Source organism: Halichoerus grypus, chromosome 5 (assembly GCF_964656455.1).
Source record: "Halichoerus grypus chromosome 5, mHalGry1.hap1.1, whole genome shotgun sequence".
Lineage (NCBI taxonomy): Eukaryota > Metazoa > Chordata > Mammalia > Carnivora > Phocidae > Halichoerus > Halichoerus grypus.
The window spans coordinates 89,064,950-89,087,405 of record NC_135716.1 but is presented as its reverse complement, the minus strand read 5'-3'; the positions used below and the strand labels follow the sequence as shown (position 1 = coordinate 89,087,405).

The following is a 22,456-nucleotide window of genomic DNA, read 5'->3' as shown; positions in this document are numbered from 1 at the left end:
CATGGATCCTTTTAAAATAGCTTTTAATATATTCACCCAATTCTCATTTTTCACATTGGTCCTCTGGGGTTCTGAGCCTCTGTGCTTCCTGGATGGCCCTGTTTCACACCTGCCACACTGCCCTAGGTGGGCTAGCCCCATCTTTTCCCCTTTCATTAACTGGGTTGTTTTCTCTGCTACTTGCTTTACTGCCTGCCCTGCTGTCCTGTACACATCGGTTGTGATTGCCATTTAGGGCTGATCTGCCTCTCTCCTGGCCACAGTACCCAACTTCCCACTGAGAAACCCCCTCCCCACTCTCAGGCCTTCGCCCCTACCACCAGGGAAGGCAGGTGACTAAGGGCTGAATGGTCCAAGCATCATATTTCCCGGGCCCCACCACAGTAATTGGTAACACAGTTAGAGTCAATGAGACTCAGGGAGATTTTGCTAGAAAACTTAAGAGGGGCACGTGACCCTTCCCATCAGATTTAAACTTAAGATGATGGAGGTCTAGGGCTGTTGACAGCTATGTTACCACCATGGGGGCTGGGGGTGGGGCCTGAGAATGAAGTCAAGTGGGAGCCTGGAGCAGGGTTGTGGCAAGGGAGACTAGAGGTGTGGATGGATTCCAGAACTTGGTTGGCTATGGTGGGTAGGGAGGGAAGGAAACACCTAGGATGGTGAGTGGATAGTGGTGTCCTTCCCCCAGGAAAGGGTGCCAGGTCTGTGAGGTAAATCATGGACTCAACTTTGGACACACTGAGCATAAGGGACCTTGGGACAACATAGAATATGTCACCAATAACTGTTTTAGTGGACTGAATTGAGATGCCTTCCAGTCCCTGTCATGAGCTGCTCACGGGCATCATTCCAGATCTCAGTGATAAATGAGATCTGCTTAAGTGGCTATCTCTGAATTGTTTGAGTGATCCACAGTAGTTCAAAGACATGCTGTCCATTGACTGTCCTCTTTCTCTATCTTTTACTGGTATGAATTTCTCAGCATCTAATCCCTTTCAAGGGCCAACCTTGTAATTATAATTTGTAATTATTACAAATCAAACCTATAAAAAGCCCAACACTGACAGAGATGTTCATCATCCTTTTAGCTGCCTGACAAACATTAAAAAGCCCCAGTGGTGTTGAAATCCCTCTAGTTTTGGCTGCTACCAGTTGAGGAGAAGGGAGGGTTTCTGTAAATGACAGGTCTCCTTACTTCTGTAGATGGAGATTTCCTGCCAGCTCTGGTGTCGCTGGTCCAGGATGGTTCCTTATAGTACAACCATTGTCAGACCCTGTGGAGACGGATGGTGCTCACAGAAGCTCCCTCAGTTTGGGCCAAACAAGTAGCTCTACAGTATATACCATCAGAACAACAGAACTGCACTTGGCCATAACTGGCCTGGGCTCTTATTTCTTTTTTCTTCTCCATCTGTGTTGCCTCAGTCAACATCCCCCAAGCAGCACTTACGTGGTTAGTTCGTTTTGTCCCTGCCACTAGCAGTGTTCAGGCAGAAGCCACTCCGGAAACATAATCCCTATCTCCAGACTCTCCAAACATATAAACTCCCTTGCCGATTCTCAATGAAGAGGTCTGAAGGTAAGACCAGACACTTGACTTGATAAAAATAAAATACTGACCTATTTAGAGTTAATGCTCAAGTTGTTGACAAGAAAATATCAAGTGTAAGAGTAAACTTAAAAAAAAATGTTGTGGCAAATTAAAGCTCTAGTAAGTAGGAATGAAGAAAGCAAATGTGGTCTGGGTGGAAAGGCAAGTGCCCCGTCAAGATGGAGATCCATTTGGGAATCCTCAACTCACTTCTGCCACTGCTTAGCTGCAGACATGTGAGTAGACCACTCTGTACCTTGATTTATTCTTGTGTAAAGGCAGAGGATGATGAATCCCATGAATCTTCTCCATCGGAGAAAACAACCATACAGACTACCCATTCAATATCATTTCTAAAATAGAAAGATCTGGGGTTTGGCAAAACAGTGGCTAATTCAACTAAGGTGCTTTCCTTGAAATTTTATCAACAAATGGGTCTTCATGAAAGAGAAATAAAAATGACAGCAAGGGCGGGATGAAAAAAGCAGCATCCTAACCTCACTCAGACATAAGAGTGGATCCAGCCTCCAGCAGGAGGACAAAACTGGCCCAGGGCTGCAGATGTGACATGCCAGATATTCATGTGTTTGAAGCGGTGAGGTTATATGGATCCTGGGTGAGTCAATCATGTGGAGCTTAAGTTTAGTGCCAATGCTCCCAATACTCTCTTCACCAAAAGGGAATTACTACAAAACCCAGTCAGCCACTGAAGTTTCCACTAGAAGTTCAACACTCTCTACTTCTTCGAAGACACAAAACAGAGATGGCTCTGTCTCTCTTCTTCATTTTATGAGTGATAGTGTCCAGAGTTACTGGAACTCTCAGTTCTTAAGGGAAGAGGGAGTGGATGTTGTTTCTTTTACATCCTTTGTTAACGTCAAGAAACCAAGCCACGTATTTTTTAATAATGAGAATCTGGATCAAGTTCAGTATATGGTTCAAAAATGTATTCCAATTAAACAATTTAATAGAATTTTGGCTTTTCCTCTAGCCCCAATCCCACTACCATATGTATCCAATAATTCCAAGTTCATCCCCCCACACACACTAAAATGGAGTCACTAAACAAGTGTGACATTTTGCTTCAAAAGTTCAGTTTCTCCAATCAACAAAACTAAAAGCCAGCCTATGGAATGGGAGAAGATACTTGGCAAATGACATATCTGATAAAGGGTTAGTATCCAAAATCCATAAAGAACTTACCAAACTCAACACCCAAAAAAACAAATAATGCAGTTAAGAAATGGGCAGAAGTCATGAATAGACAGTTTTCCAAAGAAGACACCAGATGGTCAACAGACACATGAAAAGATGCTCAACATCACTCATCATCAGGGAAATAACAAATCAAAACCATGATGAGATACCACCTCATACCTGTCAGAATGGTTAAAATCAACAACACAAGAAACAACAAGTGTTGGTGAGGATGCAGAGAAAGCAGAACCCTCCTGCACTGTTGGTGGGAATGCAAACTGGTGCAGCCACTCTGGGGAACAGTTTGGAGGTTCCCCAAAATGTTACAAATAGAACTATCCTAAGACCCAGCAAATGCACTACTAGGCATTTACCCAGAGGATACAAAAATACAGATTTGAAGATGTACATGCACCCCAAAGTTTATAGCAGCATTATCAACAATAGCCAAACTATGGAGAGTCCAAATGTCCATCGACTGATGACTGGATAAAAAAGATACTGTATACACACACACACACACACACACACACACACACACACACACACACAGGAATATTACTCAGCCATCAAAAAGAATGAAATCTTGCCATTTGCAATGATGTGGATGGAGCTAGAAAGTATTATACTAAGTGAAATAAGTCAGTCAGAAAAAAGAAAAATACCCTATGATCTCACTCATATGTGGAATTTAAGAAAGAAAACAGATGAACATATGGAAAGCAGAAAAAGCAAAAAAAAAAAAAAAAAAAAGGAGAGAGGGAAACAAACCATTAGAGACTCTTACCAATAGAGAATAAACTGAGGGTCGATGGAGGGAGATGGGTGGGGTGAAGGGCTAGGTAGGTGATGGGTATTAAGGAGGGCATTTGTTGTGATGAGCACAGGGTATTGTATATAAGTGGTGAATCATTGAATTCTACCCCAGAAACCAATATTGCATGGTATGCTCACTAACTAAAATTTAAATTAAAAAAAATTAAAAATAGGGGTGCCTTGGTGGCTCAGTCAGTCAGTTAAGCATCTGCCTTCAGCTCGGGTCATGATCCCAGAAAGCCCCTCGTTGAGCTCCTCTCTCAACAGGGAATCTGCTTCTCCCTCTCCCCCTCTCTCTGCCCCTCCCCTGCTCGTGCTCTCTTTCTCTCTATCTATATAAATAAATAAAAGCTTTTAAAAAATTAAAAACAAAAATAAAAAAAGAAATAATTTTAAAAATACAAGAAAAGAAATAAAAAATTTAAAAAAGAAAGCTCAGTTTCTCTTAAACCACTGTTTTCTAAGAGTCAACACCGGCTCAACCACCCCACATGCTGGTGAAATGCAGACTGTCAACCCCAATCATCACTCCACATCCATATCCACACACATACCAGGTGGTTGTGCTCCAGGCCCGTGTGTCAGTGACCCTGCCTACCTCCTTTCATTAGGTACTTCCTGGCTGCCAGGCCCAGTGACAGTTCTCGAGAGCACAGCAGTGAACACAATGTCTCCACCAATGCCTGCTCTCAGGAACTGGCAATATCTCTGCCAAAACCTTCTCACACCAGCCTCCATGATACAAAACGCCTGCTTAGCTCGAGCTTGGACAGTCAGTGAGTAAAGCAAGGGCAGAGAAGCAAGAAGCCACCTCAGAAATAAACAGGATCAAGTGTCTTTGTATGAAAATGACCCATTTTCATTTATGAAGCATGTTTATATACATGACCGCACGAAAAGTTACCCTTCTTTGGTAGGTGAGGAAACAGACTCACTAGAAGCCAAGGTTATAGAGAGAGTTAGTGGCCATCAAAGATGAAGGCCCAGATCTCCCAACTGTCATAACACCTCTGCCTCTTAAGGGCCATGAAGGCCTCAGAGCAAAAGCAGCACCCTGAATATGTACTGAGCCTGCTTCTCTCACAGAATTATGAGGAGAAAGTTGGCTTCATACAGAGGGTTTCCATTTCTCGGCCATTTATTGAGAAAAAACAGAAGGAAATTCTGCATCACTTGTCTCACCAGATCCCTATGAAGATGAATGGTCTAATCATGCTTTAAATAGTTAATCATCAGAAAGGCAGTATCTCTCGTCCCTGAGGCATCTTCCTCTCAGGTATCCATGTACAGGGACATGAGGGAATGGAGATGGTGGTGGTCATGATGGTGATGACAATGATCATCACCGCCACCACAATTGCTAGCATGTAGTGCATGCCTACTCTGTTTTTAAATGCATTGTCTCATTTAATCCTCACAAGAATTCTACTATGTTCTTCCATTCTGCAGATGAGAAAACTAAGTGTCAGAAAGGATGGGAGACTTGGCCAAGGTCACAAAGCTAGGAAGGAGCAGTGATAAGAGCCTAACCCAAGTGGTCTGCCCCCAGCCCCTATCCTTTTAATCACCGTCTTCATCTTAAAACCTGAGAGCCTTCAATAATTTAGATTACAAAACCTAATTTAGTGTGCAAACTGCTGGAAGCTCCTCTGGGAGGGGAATGTAATATAATGTATTATCAAGTCCTAGAAGGGTTTCCCATATGGCAGAGCCACAATTTCAAAACTTAGGGTTCCATTAATGGCAGCTGTGTGACAGAACAGAGTAAGCTCTGTCTGTAATTTTGACCAGTGTCACTTTGGGGCGGGAGGAGGCTGGAGAGAGAGACTCATAAAGTGTCTGACACTCTGGGAAGCTTCCCGAGGCGAAGGGGTCCTGCCCTGGGAAGAGCCACTGACAGAGGAAAAGAGTTGAGGTTGGCCCACAAGCCATCTGTGCTAAGGCCACAGGCTTCCCACCCTGAGCTGCCAGAGAAGGGAGAAACTGGAAGTAAAGCACAAAGCAGTGCAAGGAAAATGTTCAACCGGCCCATCAACTTGAGATAGGTGTTGTGTCTGTCCAGGTGTTCAGCCAAAAAGGAGGGAGCCCAAGTTGCAAAATTCAGATGGGCTTGCAGCGGTCCCCTCCTCACTGTCAGATCTAAGCAATTCATTCCCATTGTTCGGACTGAGTTTTTTCTCCTCTACAAAACCAGAATAAGAAAACTGATAAGGCTGCCATAAGGAATAAATGAAATTATCATGAAGTAGTTCTTCGAATACCAAGGGCCATGTGAATGCTTAGGCATAGAAATAATAATTTCACCCCCATCATAATCATGAACATAACCTTGCTTTTTGGAAGGGGGAGAGGATGCTGCATCTGGAGCCGGCTTGTTTGCACAAGTGGTTATGCTTTGGTTATTTACAGAGCTACCAAGTACTCTTCGTTCGAGAAGAATTGGTGTAACCCATGGCTTGGCTTGGGGCCAGATGTGCTGTATTCAGTTCCGCTCCCACTCTCTCCCCGGCACTATCACTAAGAAGAGGCCATGGCCCAGGATGTTACCTTGCTGCTTTTGCATGGTGGTGAAATCCTCAAAGGTGAGTGTGCGCACAGGGGGTCTCCAGAACGCATAAGTCTCCATGATGGCTTCCAGTCCGGTTCTGCAGAGAGAAAAGCCAACAAAGGAAATTATAAATCATGCCAAGGAACGCACTGACTTTTTAAAGATCCTGCGGTGGTTTGTCTGACAAGTGGTATATACGTAGGATTGAGAGACATCACCCCCCTCACCGCCCAGGAAATTAGTCTAGAAGAGCACAAGGAACAGATGACACTGAAATGCATAAGGAAGAAGAAATTAACCCAATTCAGATTATGTGCAAGCAAGTGATAACTATGATGGAATTTTACTCTGAGCTTTCTTCAAAGGAGGTCTGGTCTGCATGAAAAGTAAGAAAAAAACTATGCATTTTTAAAGGTCCAGGTCACTAATATCATGACCAGAGTTGAGCCGAGAGTGGCACTGACTATTTCTCAAGCACAGGACAATATCATCATCATTACCACAGTACATGGACACAGCCTGCCCCAGAGTCAACTCCACCAGTGGGGATGTGGAGTCCAGGGAACTGTCAAATCGCTTAATCAACAGAGACAAGCAGGGCAATATAAACAAAAGGAGAAGTAAGCAAGCAAATACACTTGAGTTTCTGCCACAACAAAAAATGCCCACCTGAAGGCAAAGAAAGGGTTTTGTCCCAGAAATTATACCTCACGCAAAAAGGCCAATACATTTCTCTAAATACTGATCTGTATTTTATAATCTAATAACCAAGCTGGTGTTTGAGGGTCACATACATGAGACCGTTGGACCTCAGGAAACTTTCATCCAGTATTTTACAAATACATTAAGGCTTCTGTTTCATTGATACTGGAGGTTCCATTAATTAAAATATGCACACACTGCCTACCTTACCCTTCAATAAATTCTCTCTATCGTATATATGAGGTACTGATGGACATCAATTCAACATAACTATCCAGGTTATCTTGGTCATATTCTTGCTGATATTCCATATCCTCACAACAGAGTATTGGTTGGGGCTTCGTTTAAAGCTTTGAACTTTTAACTTTGTTAAAGCTTCTGATTATTGACTTTCTTTAAAACTAACTGCTTCACTTCTATCTAAGTGGAAGGAGCAGAAGTACAGGGACTATGGACAAGGAGGGTAGAGACGAGTAGGTGGCATTGTCCTTTCATTGCAAAGTCACTAGAAGGTAACATGGCGTCCCTTCCTGCAAAAGACAAGCATTCCCTCTTGAGATGAAACTTATGCTGCCTGTCTTCCTCCCTAGGCAATATATTTCCAGAGTTCTCTTCACTCCTGCAGACCAAGAATAAAATGAGAAGCTATACTTTAAGTGAGAACAAATATCCTTTCCTTACAAATGACTAGAAGATACCTTGAGGTTCTTCTCAGATGAGCTGCTGCTCTTTGTGTTGGAAAATTTCCTCTCTGAACAGGCTTTACTTGCACAATTAACTTTCTAAAGTCTTCCCTGGAATCTTGGAGGCTTTAAATACACCAATGTTGGCAAATCAAGCTCTGTATTTTTAGAAGAGGTTGAGAAGAGAGGGTGTTGCATGGTGTTTATTAGCTGTTAATCTGTTAAAAGTAGGAATAGAAGACATGTCCACATAGTCACCTACATTAATGCTGAATACAGTACATGGAACTATTTGTGGAGAGAAAGAGTCCAGGCAATTAGGGAGTTCAGAATAATAAGAGGATAGGCAGATAAAGCCATGCCACGCTTTGATGCATATAAGAAAGAGATAGGTCAGGCATGGATCTCACTGCCTTGTTCTGGAATGTTGGCCACCCATCAGAACATCTTAGGATTCCCTGTAATGGCACAGGAGGCTCACTGCAGATGGCAAGGCCTTTGTGGTTTCACCTTCTATTCCATTCTTCCCAGGAACATTGTACCAACGAGGGACAAAATATTAGCTCAAGGACAAAGAACAGTCCCTTCTCATTTCACAATAAAGTGACAGATGACTGTGAAGTAACAGTTACACACTGATATACTGCCCATGTCATATTTATACAGGAAATAGAAAAACTTTGATTTCATTTTCCTAACAGGCAAAAAGACTGTGGCAAAGGTATTCATAATTTTATTTAAGCCGCCAACGCTATATAGGACAGTGACCATTTACCCATCTGTCCAAATCTAAAATCCAACTGGAAGACTGAGTTGTAGAATCATAGATTTAAAAATTGGGACAGTTCTTGGGTATCACCTACGTCCTCTTCCTGGGAGGCCATCTTGGATGGTTATCCAGCCCCTGGTGGGGTATTTCCCAAGGAAAACACTCAGTTTTCTAATAGATGTTAGGAAGTTCTTTCTGACCTTGGGCTGAAATCTCTGATGAAACTTGTACTCTCTGGTTCCATCACCAGTGAATAAATGCTGACAGTGACAGACACTTTCCACATCCTCATCAGGAAGACTTTCCTTAGCTGTTAAGAACGTCCTGTACAAGACACCACATATGACACAGCTACTGTCCATCCAGTCCAGGGGTCTGTCAGAAGGTTCATTTTGGTGGTGGAGTTGTGGGGGAGGGGCCATGACTACTGAAAAATAATGACTGAGACCACACATCCCTCACCACGCTTTGCTGTGGATCCATCTCTCATAGATTTATCCCAGCTACTTCCCGAATCTATTTATATATTCAAAGCATATCTCTTTTTAGAAAAATTAATCCTATTTGTTTACTCTATGCCATATCTTATTTGTCCTCAAACTCCATTAAGCTTCATCGGATAGATCTAATTGTTAGAAAGTACTAGTGCTAGATATCAGGATTTGGTGGCGTGCCATGACTCTCTTTGCCACTAGTGTGTCTACTGTGGATCCCATGTTTCTCTGTGTCCCGGTGCTTAAGGTCTGTTGCCTGTTGCATAGTCAGATCTCAATTTGTATGCACTGAATGAATAAATAAAGGAGTAAATTTTTGCCCTATGTTTTACTACTGCACCATTATTTCATGAATTTTAGCCAGCCTAAAACTGAGAAAAGCAACTTGATGTAAAATCAAGACTCTGCAGACAAAAGGAATCCTTTAGTACTGGAGAATTGGGAATTGTTTCTATAGCTGCTTGTGCCTTTCTTGACTCAGGTCTCAGAGGGGTTTCAGTTTTCCTTTGGTTTCTTCTGTTCCGGTCACGGAATTTCTGACCTGCAACAGTCTGAGTTCCCCTCTCAGGGGCCAGTCATTTCTACCCTCACCTTCTCTTACAAGAGTCTCTGCCAACTACCCATTAACACCTTCAGCCACTTGGATGTCTATTCAAAGTTTATCGTGAGCAATACATTGCTTACTTATTTATCATCATTCTACCCTAGCTTTGTAAAATTTTATCGTAAGGTTCTTAAAAATGAATTCATTGTCTAACAGATTAAAAAAAAGCAGTCTTAGGTAACCTCATGTCATTAACGTGTTCCACATGGTGGGCCTCTCCAGGTCTGCTGCACACCAGAGACCCGATATCTGAGGTTTCCAATCAGAGATGATCATATTGGCAAGTGTCTCCTCTCTTGCTTACTTTTCCCTGTTTGCTCCAGTGACAACAGAGGCCATATCCAAACCCTCTTTGTTCAGTCCTTTGGCTAGAATCACCTCTCTGATTTCCAAGCCTCTTCTCTTTAGACTTTTCAGTCTGCTCACTGGCCAAACCAACAGAATGTGTTGAAGAGGAGGGAGACAAGGAAGGAGAGGAAGTGAGCCAAAGATCTCTTTTGCCAATTGATGATACCTCAAGATCAACTGATTTGGAAAAACAGCCAGACTGTAAAGAATTTTTCTTCCAAATTTCTCATTAAAAAAAAAAAAATGGGACTAACCCCTTTGAAGTTCAGCAAATATTTTATAATAATAACAATTATGACTACCTTCATGAACCTATTAGATAGCACACTGCTGCATACTTTCTGTGTTTTATTTGTGTTGAGATAGAGAATTGCTTTTTATGTTTCTCCCATTTATTTTCTCTGTAGTTCTGACTTTTAACTCTCCCCCAAGCTATTGGCCGGTGATTCTGGTAACAAAAGGAACATACACTAGGGATTGGTGAGGCCATTGGTCATCTGTCAACAGAAGACAGTCAAGGGCTACAGAGATGGGGTTTTGAAATCATAAAGAAGTTTTCCAGCCAGTAAATGTGCTAGGTCCAGGAGATATAGAAACAAAAAAGGACACAGGGTCTTTACCCTAATTTAGGAGTGTCCTGTTCAACAAGAGAACAGCATGTAAATGACTAATTCCTGAACAGTGTGATGAATGTTACACCAAAGATACATAGAAGAGGTCACGGATTAAGCAAGAAGTACTTAATACACCTGGAAAGCTCCAGAACACTCCATAAAAGGCCAGTTATTTCCGCTGAATATTAAAGGGTACTCAGCAGTTTTCCATATGGACAAGAGGCAGAAAGAACTTTCCCAGGAGAGTTCACAGTATATACAAAGACATGGAGGTATGGAAGAGAAGGCACGTTCTGGGAACTGAAAATAGTTCAGGGCGGCTGGAGCTCCAGGTGCAAGATGAGATGGTGGGGCGGATACCAGAGATATTTATTCCATGTTAGGGGCCTGGATTTTATCCCATGGGCGGTCCTGTACCTCTGATCTTCTTTCCTTTCTCTTCCTGTTCCAGCACTTGAAAAGACACAGAACCAGAATATACTGTTCTTTCAGATCTAATTACTATATCTCAACAATCCTTTTTCTTAGACTGTCCTTCATTCACTGAGGTGAGGTCAACCCTTCCACACATCCTTCTCCTTCCCTGGATCTGGAATTGTCTCCTATATATTGGTTATCCAGATATATTCTACAAGACCTCCCAACAGAGGTCTGCAAATGGGAAAAAAAAAAAAAGCCATCATTCAAAACTTGGCTATAGATGGTACAGTAAGTATATCTGCATGATGAATTGACTGTCACTGATGTGCCTTACAGTGGTTTGGAAGAACAGGTGTCCAACACAGATGCTTGGAGCTGAGTCAAAATTGTTCCTTACCCAGTGACTCCCAACTTGGGGACCCTGTCCCCACATGGAGTCTGAACAGGTAGCAATCGCGGTCCCCAAGGAGTTTTCATTGCCTCAAGAAAAATCACTGACAACACAACGCAGGCTAACTAAGAGATTAGGTTTCTTTGCATTTGACTGGAATGATCTGACTTTAATCAGGAAATACCAAATCGCACAAGGGGCAGATTAGCACAGTGGTGAAGAAGAGCAAGAGCTCCGGAGCCGGACCGCCTGGGCTCATAGTGCAATCCTGCTGTCCCCTCAGCGTAATCTCAGCCAGGCTGTATCACCTTCTCATGCCTAAGTCTCCCTACCTATAAAACGGAGATAACACTACCCCCTCCTAGTTGTTATAGTAAATGCAGACTGATTAAAGATAAAATATATCAAAGAGAAAAAAAACAATGAAAGCTTGAGGACCACTGGTCTACCTCAAGCAAAAGAAACGTCACCACCGTTTGCCCAGGCTGTGACCTGTAACAGGAGAAAACATTCTTACTTCCCTGGAATCCAAACCTATGTCAGCCCTCCAGCTCCAGACTGAATGTGGAGGGACCCGCATGTTACTTAATTCCATTTCTCATTCTCTCCTCAAAGAACCAAACATGTGTCCCTCAAGCCTCTGTAGGCCTCATTATCTTGCAGATATTCCAGGCTCCAATATGTTAGCCATTAAAAAGACGTCACTCTGTTAGATGACACCATCCCTGGGCAAGAGCCATTGATAATAAAACAACTGCCAACTTTTCCCTGGCAAACCCCACACAGCCAAGAGGACAATGGTGGAAAAGGTTCAGGACAGAGGAGGGAGAAGAAATAACAAGGCAGAGAAAAATGTCAAATATCAGTTGGAAGACCATAAGCCAGGGGATGTGATACACAGCCATGGCCTGGAAAAAGAGGGGTAATCTGGCAGGGATGCTGCCACCGGAGTCTAGTACGGGGCCAGCTACCTCGAACTGTAGATGCAGCGGTTCCTGAGAGGGAGCCCGGCGCTGATGACTTACTTTCGCTCTGCTCAACGGCCCCCCCCCGTGCCAGGGATAACATAAGAGTATGCAAAATCTACAGGGGCTAGTAGGATTGCCAGGAACAAGCAGGATGAGATTGGCTGGGAAAACACAGTCAGTGGCTCAAGGGAGAACAAATAAAAATATAAAAATTGAAAGTGAGGGAGACACTTGGAAGTCGTGCTGGTTGAAAGAAGGCAAGGGGTTCGCTCACTGGCTCTCGGCTTGCTACATGAGCCTGCAGGAGCAAAGGGGACCTGGACAAGGGCGAGGGCAGGGCTGTCGGCTGACTGGTAAGCTGTGCCACACAGAGGGAGAGTGGCATCACCCTCTGGATGCTGCCATTGGCTGGACTGGCAAATTCTGAAGGCTAGTATCTCACTCTACTCAGTTGTACCACCCATAAAATGGGAAACACTCTAACAATACCAATCAGCTCGGAGACACAAAGGGACAACCTGGACTGCAGATACTGTGTGAAATGATTATTACTATTATTATTGTCACTTAGGATTTGAACTCCTAGAAACAAATATACAAGGTTGAACTGTATGAAATTGCTGATATTTTACCTCTTGGACCCACAAACCTAGTAATTTCCTATGTTCAGCTTAGGAGGTAGGTAAGGGGGTGGACAAGATTTGAGACACTTGGTTATAACAGAGAACCCTTCTAACAGACTTTAACTGAGACCCATCCTGCATATTTCTTCCCCAACTCACAAAGAAAAGTGGTTTCTTTCAGATCTAAGCACAGATGACCTGGCCCTGGGGCTGGGGGCTAGCTGACTCTTCTATTTCTTCCTTCTCCTTTCCATTAACTGGAGGCACTCTGATTCCACACAGAGTTTTGAGAGAAGGAGCTGGGCCTTGACAGGGTTTCCAGTCTGTGTCCAAGGAGGTGGGTCTTCACTCTAGGAACATGGCCTTGGGACAGCAGCTGCTTACAAGGGGGTCCCAGGAAAATCCTTGACCCCCTAAATATTTTCCTCCCCATCAGTGGAAATGCCTTCCTTTGGGTTAAGTATCAGCCTCATTAATCATCCTCTTCCAGCAAGCAAATATATCTTATTCCCATAATGCAGTTAATGGCTCCATTTTTAGATCACTCTCCCCTGCAACATGTAAAGGGACACTAGGTACCAAGGAGGACTGCCGCCAGCCACATTCCCAGCAAACAGCAGGGCTGACGGAGAATTAGCTCAGACTCACATGGCCTCGTACACCTCATCCTGCAGGCCCTCTTGTTTTCTCAGTGAGGCGCAACCTATTAAAGCTAGTTACCCATGTGAACCAACCACCGCATGATACAGGGCCTGCCACCAGCTCCTTTCTGTCAGCTCCGAAATGATGGAATTTGAGTATCATGGCTAAGCCTCCAAGAGTGGCCTCCATAGAGAAAAAGATCCCCTTCCAGAAAGCTCTGCAGAAGGGCCACTCGACCCCGGGCCTGTTGTGGAGAAGCAGGGGCTTCTGGGGCACCATGCCAGCTAGGAGTATCTGGAGGAAACCCTGTCACATGGGATAGTCCCCCTTGCAGTTGCCTTAGATGCAATGGAGGCTGGGAGTAAGGGTAAAGCCCAAGGTCAAAGACAGGATGAAGGGTGCTGAGGGAACCCAGAGTCATGCACTCGATGGCACTCTTTAAAACAAGTACATAGAACCTTCACTCCCCAGACAGATCATAATTTTAATCCTCTCCTTTTTATGTATGTGTTTGCTTTGGAGGAAGTCCCTGGGAATTATATAAAATTTCCCAAGCCGACTTGGGCCTTCTGTAAAATCTTGGCAGCCACTCCCAGCAGAGACAAGGCTTTCACGTTAGATGTGGACTGAGAGACACACAGCGTCCTCTTTCCTTCTGCTCCTCTGGCTATCCCTTTAAAGTGCAAGGTCTTTGCAGTTGTAATGCTCTGTCTAGCTGAGCACAGCGTGCTCGCCAGGCACGTGGACAGAGACCTCTCGAGGCTGCTTCTTGACCGTGGGACTCAATGCAAACGCTCTTGCTTCTCTCCAGCTCCATGACCTTTGTCTTCTATTTGGAATGTGCTGCCCACTGGGGTGGCCACCCATAACGATATAATTTTACCTCTCCGTTCCCCACTGAGCGACCTTTCTCAACTAAACCTCACTCTGCTTGGGCTCAGCCTCTGGGACCCCTTCTTTCCTGAGGCTCATGGACTCTGAAACTTGCTGGGAGTCCTCTTTTCTCCAGGCAGCTTTATAAATGTGTGCCCACTGTTCAGAGACAGCTCCAACGGCCTGAAGGGTGTGCATGCCTAATCTAGGATGAGGCTAAATCAGTATCCATAGCATCAGTCCATCCCAGATTTGAATCAAAATTGCCCTTAGTCTTCAAACTAAGCCTATTTATAGATTCACTCTTTCTTCCCTTCTTGGTTCGTGTCTAAAACTAGCTCCCCGCTGTTGCTACACCTGATTCACCGTTGGTTGGGGTAACGGAGTTCTGGTTTTTAATTTCTCTGCCACTCATCAACTCTGTTTGCTGTTTTATAACTAAGTAAACAATTATTATTTTACTCCGTGTACCTGGCACTGTAGGAAATACTCTAAGACTAGAAGCCTGAAAAAGGTACAGTCCCAGTCTTCAAGGAACTTACATTCTAGCAGCAGGCAGAGCCCACGAACACCAACTGAGACATCAGTTCATCAAGCTGAGGGGATCTGTTTTCCCTAGGAATAGGAAGGTGCTACTGTCTCCTCCTGGAAGGAGAAATCTCCCAGAGGTCACTCTGGATATTGTGCGCTGGGGCTAGACCTGATGAAAAGTAAACATACACAGGTCTACCCAAAGCCAGATTTGGGCCACATAATTTCTGAGAAATCTAGAAGGAGGGACAATTTAGAAGGAAACACAATTGCCCTTCCATTGCAGAGACAATGCTGGAAGCAAAATCTGACAGTGTCTCCATCCAAAAGGACCAGCTGTCTACCACTCTTCCCCTCAACATGCACACACACACACACACACACACACACTTCTGGTGGAGACTTCTAATCAGGGACACAATTACATAGGAAGACAAAGTAACAACTCCCTAAGTATGGTTTGGAGAGTGGTGACCTTCTCACACTGAAGCACGGGAATGGCACCTCCTAAGGAAGCGGGGAAGACTGTGACAAGGTCTGGTGACGGTGACACCACAGGGCTGACACTGTGGATTCACTGGGGCTTCTGCAGGGGTTCTGAAAGGCCCAATGAATGTCACTTCTTGTCCTCATTTGAACTCAGAATAAAGTCCGAGAAAGATGTAGGAACCCGAAGCCACGGAAACCGAAATACCAGTTTCATTACTGATAAAGGTGTATGGATACTATGGCACAGGTGTGGAGGCTGAATGAGTGGGTCAGAACTCCCCTGAAACAAGCCAGCCCCCCAGAATGGCAGGCCTCCTCTGCTGGACTCCACACAGTGGCAAGAGCCCAGAATGTACACTGTGTGCTGGCAAGCAGGTCCTCAAGAGTTCCTTCTCCCAGACTCAGCAATCAGATGGGTCACTCTGGTGCCCAGTGAGGGGATGGAGAAAGCGAGAGGGCTAGAAGCCAGGAGTATTCTCCATGGCTATCTCTTTACATGGAAATATGAGGAGTGGAAATAAGTATCCTCACCCCAGCCCCCCCGCCAAGTTCTTCTCTTTGCCCAGGACACGGCTGTCGCCTGGCTGGCCCCACTCAGAGGACACCTCGCTGAGAGGCTGGTAGGACGGGAGAGACTTAGGAGAGGCATGGGAAGAGAGTGCAGCGGGTGCTGTGTCCTCCCCAACTTCCCTCCACACCCCTCCCTTCCTGAGCCTTTGGATTGCACTGGGATAGATTGAGATCGACAAACCTAAACGTGTTTTGGTTTGAGGTTTGGCAAATTCTGTAACTCCAAAGTATTCCACAAATGTTTTGTGTTCTGCAAAACCAAAAAATATTGGCCAAGCACTCCCCCCCACACTAATTTTTAAGCCCATGTGTTTTTAAAGGAAATGTAATCCGTATGTTTTGGGTACATTTATATGCAACTCATCAAACCATGCTCGTCCCTATGAGTCATTTGATGTCTAAAATGCATGGGGATGATCATAGATTTATAAGAACTCTGTTAGCCAAAGAAGGGCAACAGGTGACGCACTGGTTGGAAGGTAAGGAACTGGATTCTGATGTTGGCACAGAACCACCAGATCCCAGAAGATTTACAAATAATCCCCTATATCCTCATCCATCAATCTTTCCCATCTGCAAAATGACATTAATAATTCTTGCCCTCATCAGATCCTGCAGGCAGGGAGTGAGATTTCAAGTCTGATTGTCAGGTCATTTTGAGCTTTTTAAAGACCAAATACAAGGGTCCCTATACCTGCCCCCCATGGGTCTATATTAATCTAGCTTCCCAGAGTGCTGGAGGACAAAAATGGCTTCTATATTCAATGATTCATCTTTGCCCTCTCATGAGACAGGGGACTTCAAGGCCATTATGTCATGGTTTCACCTGCTAGGGAAGTTCAGTCTGATTTCCTGTCCTCTACTAGGGAGCCCCTTGTTTATGGGGAGTATAGAAAGTAGATGGATAAAGCCATGGGGAAGGCTACAAAGACAGGTGGAGAATATACAGGTTGTTTTATTTGGAAAAGAGAAGATTCTGGGTACTTTAGTATCTTTAAGTAAATGAAGGGTTTTCAGAGGAGGAGATCTAGTCTCCATATCTGTTGAAGACAAAATAAGTCAAGTTTAAACTGTTAGCATGATAGAGCACAAAGTTCACAGGCTTTGAAGTCAGGCGAACCGGGAGTTACTCCATGCTCCAGCTTTGCTCTGTGACACTAGGGAGGCTGCTTAAGCTCTCTGAGGCTCAGTTTCTTCATTTGTAAAATATTTTAAAACATTTTAAAGATTAGAAAAAAAAAAACCCTAAGTAAAAGGTCTGAACACAGTAAGTGTTCAATCACAGATAATTTCAGTAATTACTAATGTTACTTAAAGTAGCCTGCAGCTTTTAATGGGGCATACGTCACAAAGAATCACCATGCTACCAGAAAAATAACAAATAAGGCACTGAAATGGGCCAATGAGGATCCATAGTTCTGCTTTCGTGGAGTCCTTACAAAGAAGAGTAACCCATGAGGCAGGACAAACAAATAACTGTCCTGAGCAGGAAGACATTCACCAGCCCCAGAGCTGGGCCAGGCCAGGGCCAAATGATGCATCAAGGTCCTTTCTAGCCCAGTGAGGGGACAGGAGGACCCCAGGACTTGCACCAAGATGTCATCACAACTTCCTAACCAGAGGCAAATGCTTCAAGATACATGGTCTTATTCCCCAGATTAAAGCGTGGTTCCAGTTCTCAGAGCAGAATTCTGATGCTGCTCAGTACAGCCTCTCTATTCCAATGTTCTGTTCTAGGTCATGCCTCTGAAAAACAAGGACTCCAGTGGAAGAAGAACTGCAAAGAAAAAATCAAAACAGGGCTCCTGGGTGGCTCAGTCGGTTAAGCGACTGCCTTCGGCTCAGGTCATGATCCTGGAGTCCCGGGATCGAGTCCCGCATCGGGCTCCCTGCTCAGCAGGGAGTCTGCTTCTCCCTCTCCCGCTCCCCCCTCTGGTGCTCTCTCTCTCTCTCACTCTCTCTCTCAAATAAATAAATAAAATCTTTAAAAAAAAAAAAAAAGAAAAAATCAAAACAATCTTCCAAGTTCCAAGAAGAAAATAAGCAAGTACTAAATGTCACTGGAGATACAGAAGGAAAGAAAGAGAAGGTAGTTGAGTAACTAAAGTCATAGGGTTGACCTCTCACGGTGTCTAGGGCAGAAATTCTTAACTCTTGGTCATGGAACTTTTTGAAAATCTGAAGAAAGCCATAGATCTCTCCCCAGAAAAATGCACATCTGCTCATCCACACACCAATTTTCCTTACAATACCTGGGAACTCACAGAACCCTGGAAATCCATCCATGGACTCCAAGCTAACGATCGTAAATACCCTTGCGGCTTCTATATGAAAGGCCAGCTTCTATTCTGAGCACATCATCACTAGCAAGGTCCTCAATAAGCCTAGAATGCAGAGCCCCGAAAAGGAAGCAACAGGAAACAGTTCACAGGCAAGTTCTATGACCTGAACATGGAATATAAACTAACTGGCAGGAAGAGGACTGTCTCAAATGGAAGGAATAAGTATGCATTCCTCATTGGCTAAAATTTGAAGACAAAGGTCTTCACTGAACAGGAAAGCATTTGGCCTGGAGTTCTTGTGCCTGTGGCCACACCACTAACTGCTTGCTTGATCTAGGACACATTACACAATTTCGCCATCTTCAAACTAGAAGTTTAAGTGAATTTTTCTTCAGTAGATACAACACTAAGAAATTCTGAGGTAAATAAAATTTTATAGCAATCTAAATGTATTTTAAATATAAAATAAGAGTTGCACAAAGAAGTGCTTCCATAGGGGATTAAGGGTACACTTATTGTGATGAGCGCTGAGTAATATATAGAATTGTTGAATCACTATATTGTACACCTGCAACTAATATAACACTGTATGCTAACCATAATGGAATTTAAAAAACAAATAAATATTTTTTTAAAAAAAAGAAGTGCTTCGGGGGTCCTGGGTGGTGCAGTCAGTTAAGCACCTGACTCTTGGTTTCGGCTCAGGTCATGATCTCAGGGTGGTGAGACTGAGCCCCACATCGGGCTCTGAGCTCAGCAAGGAGTCTGCTAAAATTTCTCTCTCCCTCTCCCTCTGCCCCTCCCTATCTTCACTCTCTCTTCCTCTCTCTTTCTCTCTCTCAAATAAATAAATCTTTTTTTAAAAAAAAGAAGTGCCTCCATAAATAATTTTGTAAAGGAAATGATCACCACAGATGATTTTTAGCATAAATCTGGCTTCTAGTAGAATGTGCTATTATATAGTTCATGAAGTGATCTAAATATAATACTAGGTAGTTTATCTGAAAACTCTTGCAGAGAAAATAGCAAAGGTAACTCCTGACGGTCTGTGTCATTCAGATGTAAAGAAATGCCCCCAAATGAGGAAAATGTCTGAACACTACATAAATGGTTATTGCAAAGCCTACACACTTTACAAGACACACGTGTCACATTTGTGGTTTCAGTATGGTTTATATAAAGTGAGCTTTTCTGACTGAATAACCTTAGATAGATCTGTGTTCCCTAGCAACTTCAGTTCTCCCCTAGCTCTCTGGATAACAGATTTTAATTTTATATAGGAAGGGTGGGAAAGAAAGGATTTAGAGAGAAGCAGAATTAACCAGAAAAATGCCACAGCCACTAAGACCACTTACAACAAGAGCAAATAGTCCTGTAAATGTCAGCAGCTCTTAAGAGTCTCCCTACATGATAACCTAGTCCTAATGATGATGCTGGGGCATCAAGAAAGGTCATGTTCTAGAAACTGTCTTTACTAAGGCACGCAACATCTAATATATTTTGGGAATATTTCTTAAGAGAAAAATGGCTAATTTTTTAACAGTTTTTAGCTAATCTTAAAGGTGATAATTTTCTGATAATTTTTATTTGTCCACAATTCCTTGTTTGATAATACAAAGTAAATGAGGTATCACTGTAGGTGCTATAGCCACCTAGAGTACTTAGCAGAAAAAGGAGCAATCTTTTGATGATAATAAATCACCATAAAATTTGGTTTAAATGACTGGATTATCAAACGTGATGTAGGGAGAAAAACACCATGAGGGATCTGATCTGGTGATGTACAGAGTGTTAACAAAGATTGGAAAACTCAACCTTTTGGGGACAGCTTTTTGATTCTCAGATCAGCTATCCATCTCTCTTTGCCTGAGTCAGCACAGAGGCATAGTGTTCAAGTTTTCCCCAAAAAGCAGGAGCCAAAAGCCACCAATGGGGTGGGGGTGGGGGGAATAATGTCATGAAGAAAAGAAATGTCGGTGAGTCTTTCCCAATTATTCTTACCTGTTTCTTCCAGAATCTCTGAATCCTTTAGCAAAAGGGTTTCGATCAATTTTTAATCTGGTGATCTGGAAACAAACAAAGAACATAAATTGTATTTATATTAACTGATTTCTTTTTTGGCTGCTCCTGGAAAATTAACAGAAATCACTCTGTTGGTAACAGCTGTTGTTTTTATTTAGTTTCCTTTAAGTCTGAGATTTAAATGGAAGTTGATATAGGACATGGGCCTGGCACCCAGATGTCTGACCCACCTGACCCACTTCTCCCTAAAAACTGAGGTCTTCCCAGTATGTGACTATAAACTCTCTTCTGCTCACCTTTCTTGCCCCAGAAAAGGTGATAAATCACTTGCCTAGACACACAAAGGCATGGAAATAGAAAACTGGTCAATGGTCAAGTCCGTGGTACATGACACACAGGAAGTACTTGAACAGCATTTGTTGAGTGAATGAATGAGCGAGCAATTGAGTGAATGATGGACAAATGGATTCAGTCAATCCAATCCAATGGAATCGGACCCCCAGACAACCTGCCTCAGCCTGAAAAGTCCATATAATTGACTGCATTTGCCATTTCACTTTAGTTGTCCCTTCCTTGCCCCTTGAGATGGTTCATTTAATGACCTAAAATGGTCTTGTAAAAGACATAAAAAGTAGCTACACTTTTATCAAGGTTGCATCCAAAGGAAAATCTATAAATGAGGGACCCGGTGGGGCAGGCTACATCCAGTCTCCAAGGCTCACAAGCAAATCAGGAGACATGAACGACTGTGTGACCCAGGTTGGATGGGTCCTCAGGAGCCATCTGGTTCAACCTCCACTCAGAGCATAAGCCCCTCTCTATCACATCTTACCTTAGCCCCTTCGAACTCAGCGAGGGTTGTACACACCACCCCCATGCCCCCAGACTAGACCAAGCCTGACCAACAAATTCCACATGTGTTCTTACGTTTCCACTTTCAGCCTTGGTCATGGGAGGCATTTTTGATATTTTTGTGTCTAAACCAGATGTCAATGACTCACTATCTTCAAGCAACAGAGACTTTGGGGTGGGGGTGAGGAAGCTCAGGAAAGGAGGCAAGGCACTTTCAATGGAAGGTGACTGTAGAAAGAAAGGAATCTCATTGAAGACCACCTTCCCATTTCTGATCATTGCAGAACTTATTACCAGGATGGCTAAAGATTTTCTTACGTTGAAAATCTTTTCCAAGTCCCTCTTCCATCTTACTTTGTCAGAGTGGAATTTCCCAAAGCTGCAATCTTTAAAGGTCTTTAAAATGCAATGTGAGATTCTGACCAACAGACTCTGACTTGAAAGTACCAAAGTTAATTTTTTTCCCTAAAACATTCCTTGCCTTGAGAATGGCACACTAATAATGCAGCACTAATAATGTAGCAAAAGCAATTTTACATCTGTTTTTATAGACCAGAGCAGGAGCCTGAAGCTTTGGCTCTCTAAAGTCGAGTGTCTGCCCTGTGAATATTGTATTGAGTTTAAAGACTGTCACTGCTTTTCTGCTTTTGACTTAAAATCCATTCTTTCTTCCTTTGTAATCCACAGCAATAAACCGCACACCATATTTTCTTTTCAAGTTGGGGTTATAATATTTTATTTTCTCTTTCAAGTTGGCTTATCCTATCTGGCTCATTTATGATAGGGGTTTCTGATATATGATTGTGCTGCCATGTTTGGGGGGCCTCCACAGACTCCTGTAAATAAAATGACATTCTATTTCATGGGCCTGGGAGAAAAGGTTGAAAAGCCGCTTCCCACAGCTCATTCTATCTCAGGCCAAGAGGTCTGCGTGGAGATTTAACAGAAAAGTGCCACCAAATGTTAGGAAAAACAGCACCTCTCTACATGTTTGGAAGCTTTTAATGTGAGATTTAGAGAGCTTTATGTAGTGTGGTTGCGTACTCATTATTTATTTGTCAAGTACCTTTGTGTGCAAAGCAAGGTGACAGGAGGCACAGGTGACAGTGATATACAGTCCATATATGGCTGCGTATTGTCTGGTGCCCCCCGGCCCAGAAGCTTATAATCTAGAAGAAAAAAGCAGACATATACACTAACACATAGACACTAAACAACACGGGAATGGGTAAGGTTTGCAATGAAGGCAAATGAGAGCCTCAGAGGGAGTAGTGAGAGTCCCAAGTTGAAAGTGAAACCTCAGACACAGCACATGAGCCGGGCCTCGAAGGATGTGTAGGTCTTTAATGAAAAGTGCAAAAAGAGGAGAAAGGAACAAGGGAAGCATTGCATAAGACATGGACTACGGAAGCCAGAGCCCTGAA

At 43.4% G+C, this 22,456-nt stretch overlaps 1 protein-coding gene across 3 annotated transcripts in view; it reads right to left on the bottom strand.

Moving 5' to 3' along the window:
- The window catches only part of TBX15 (T-box transcription factor 15), a 100,838-nt gene that overhangs the window by 7,586 nt on the left and 70,796 nt on the right, over nucleotides 1-22,456 (bottom strand). For all 3 annotated transcript variants that reach the window (XM_036090105.2, XM_078072553.1, XM_078072552.1), the window contains exons 6-7: nucleotides 20,160-20,224; nucleotides 6,155-6,252 (exon numbers count right to left, since the gene is read on the bottom strand). In XM_036090105.2, coding sequence (XP_035945998.1) covers nucleotides 6,155-6,252; nucleotides 20,160-20,224 — 163 coding nt within the window. The remainder of the gene's footprint in view (nucleotides 1-6,154; nucleotides 6,253-20,159; nucleotides 20,225-22,456) is intronic.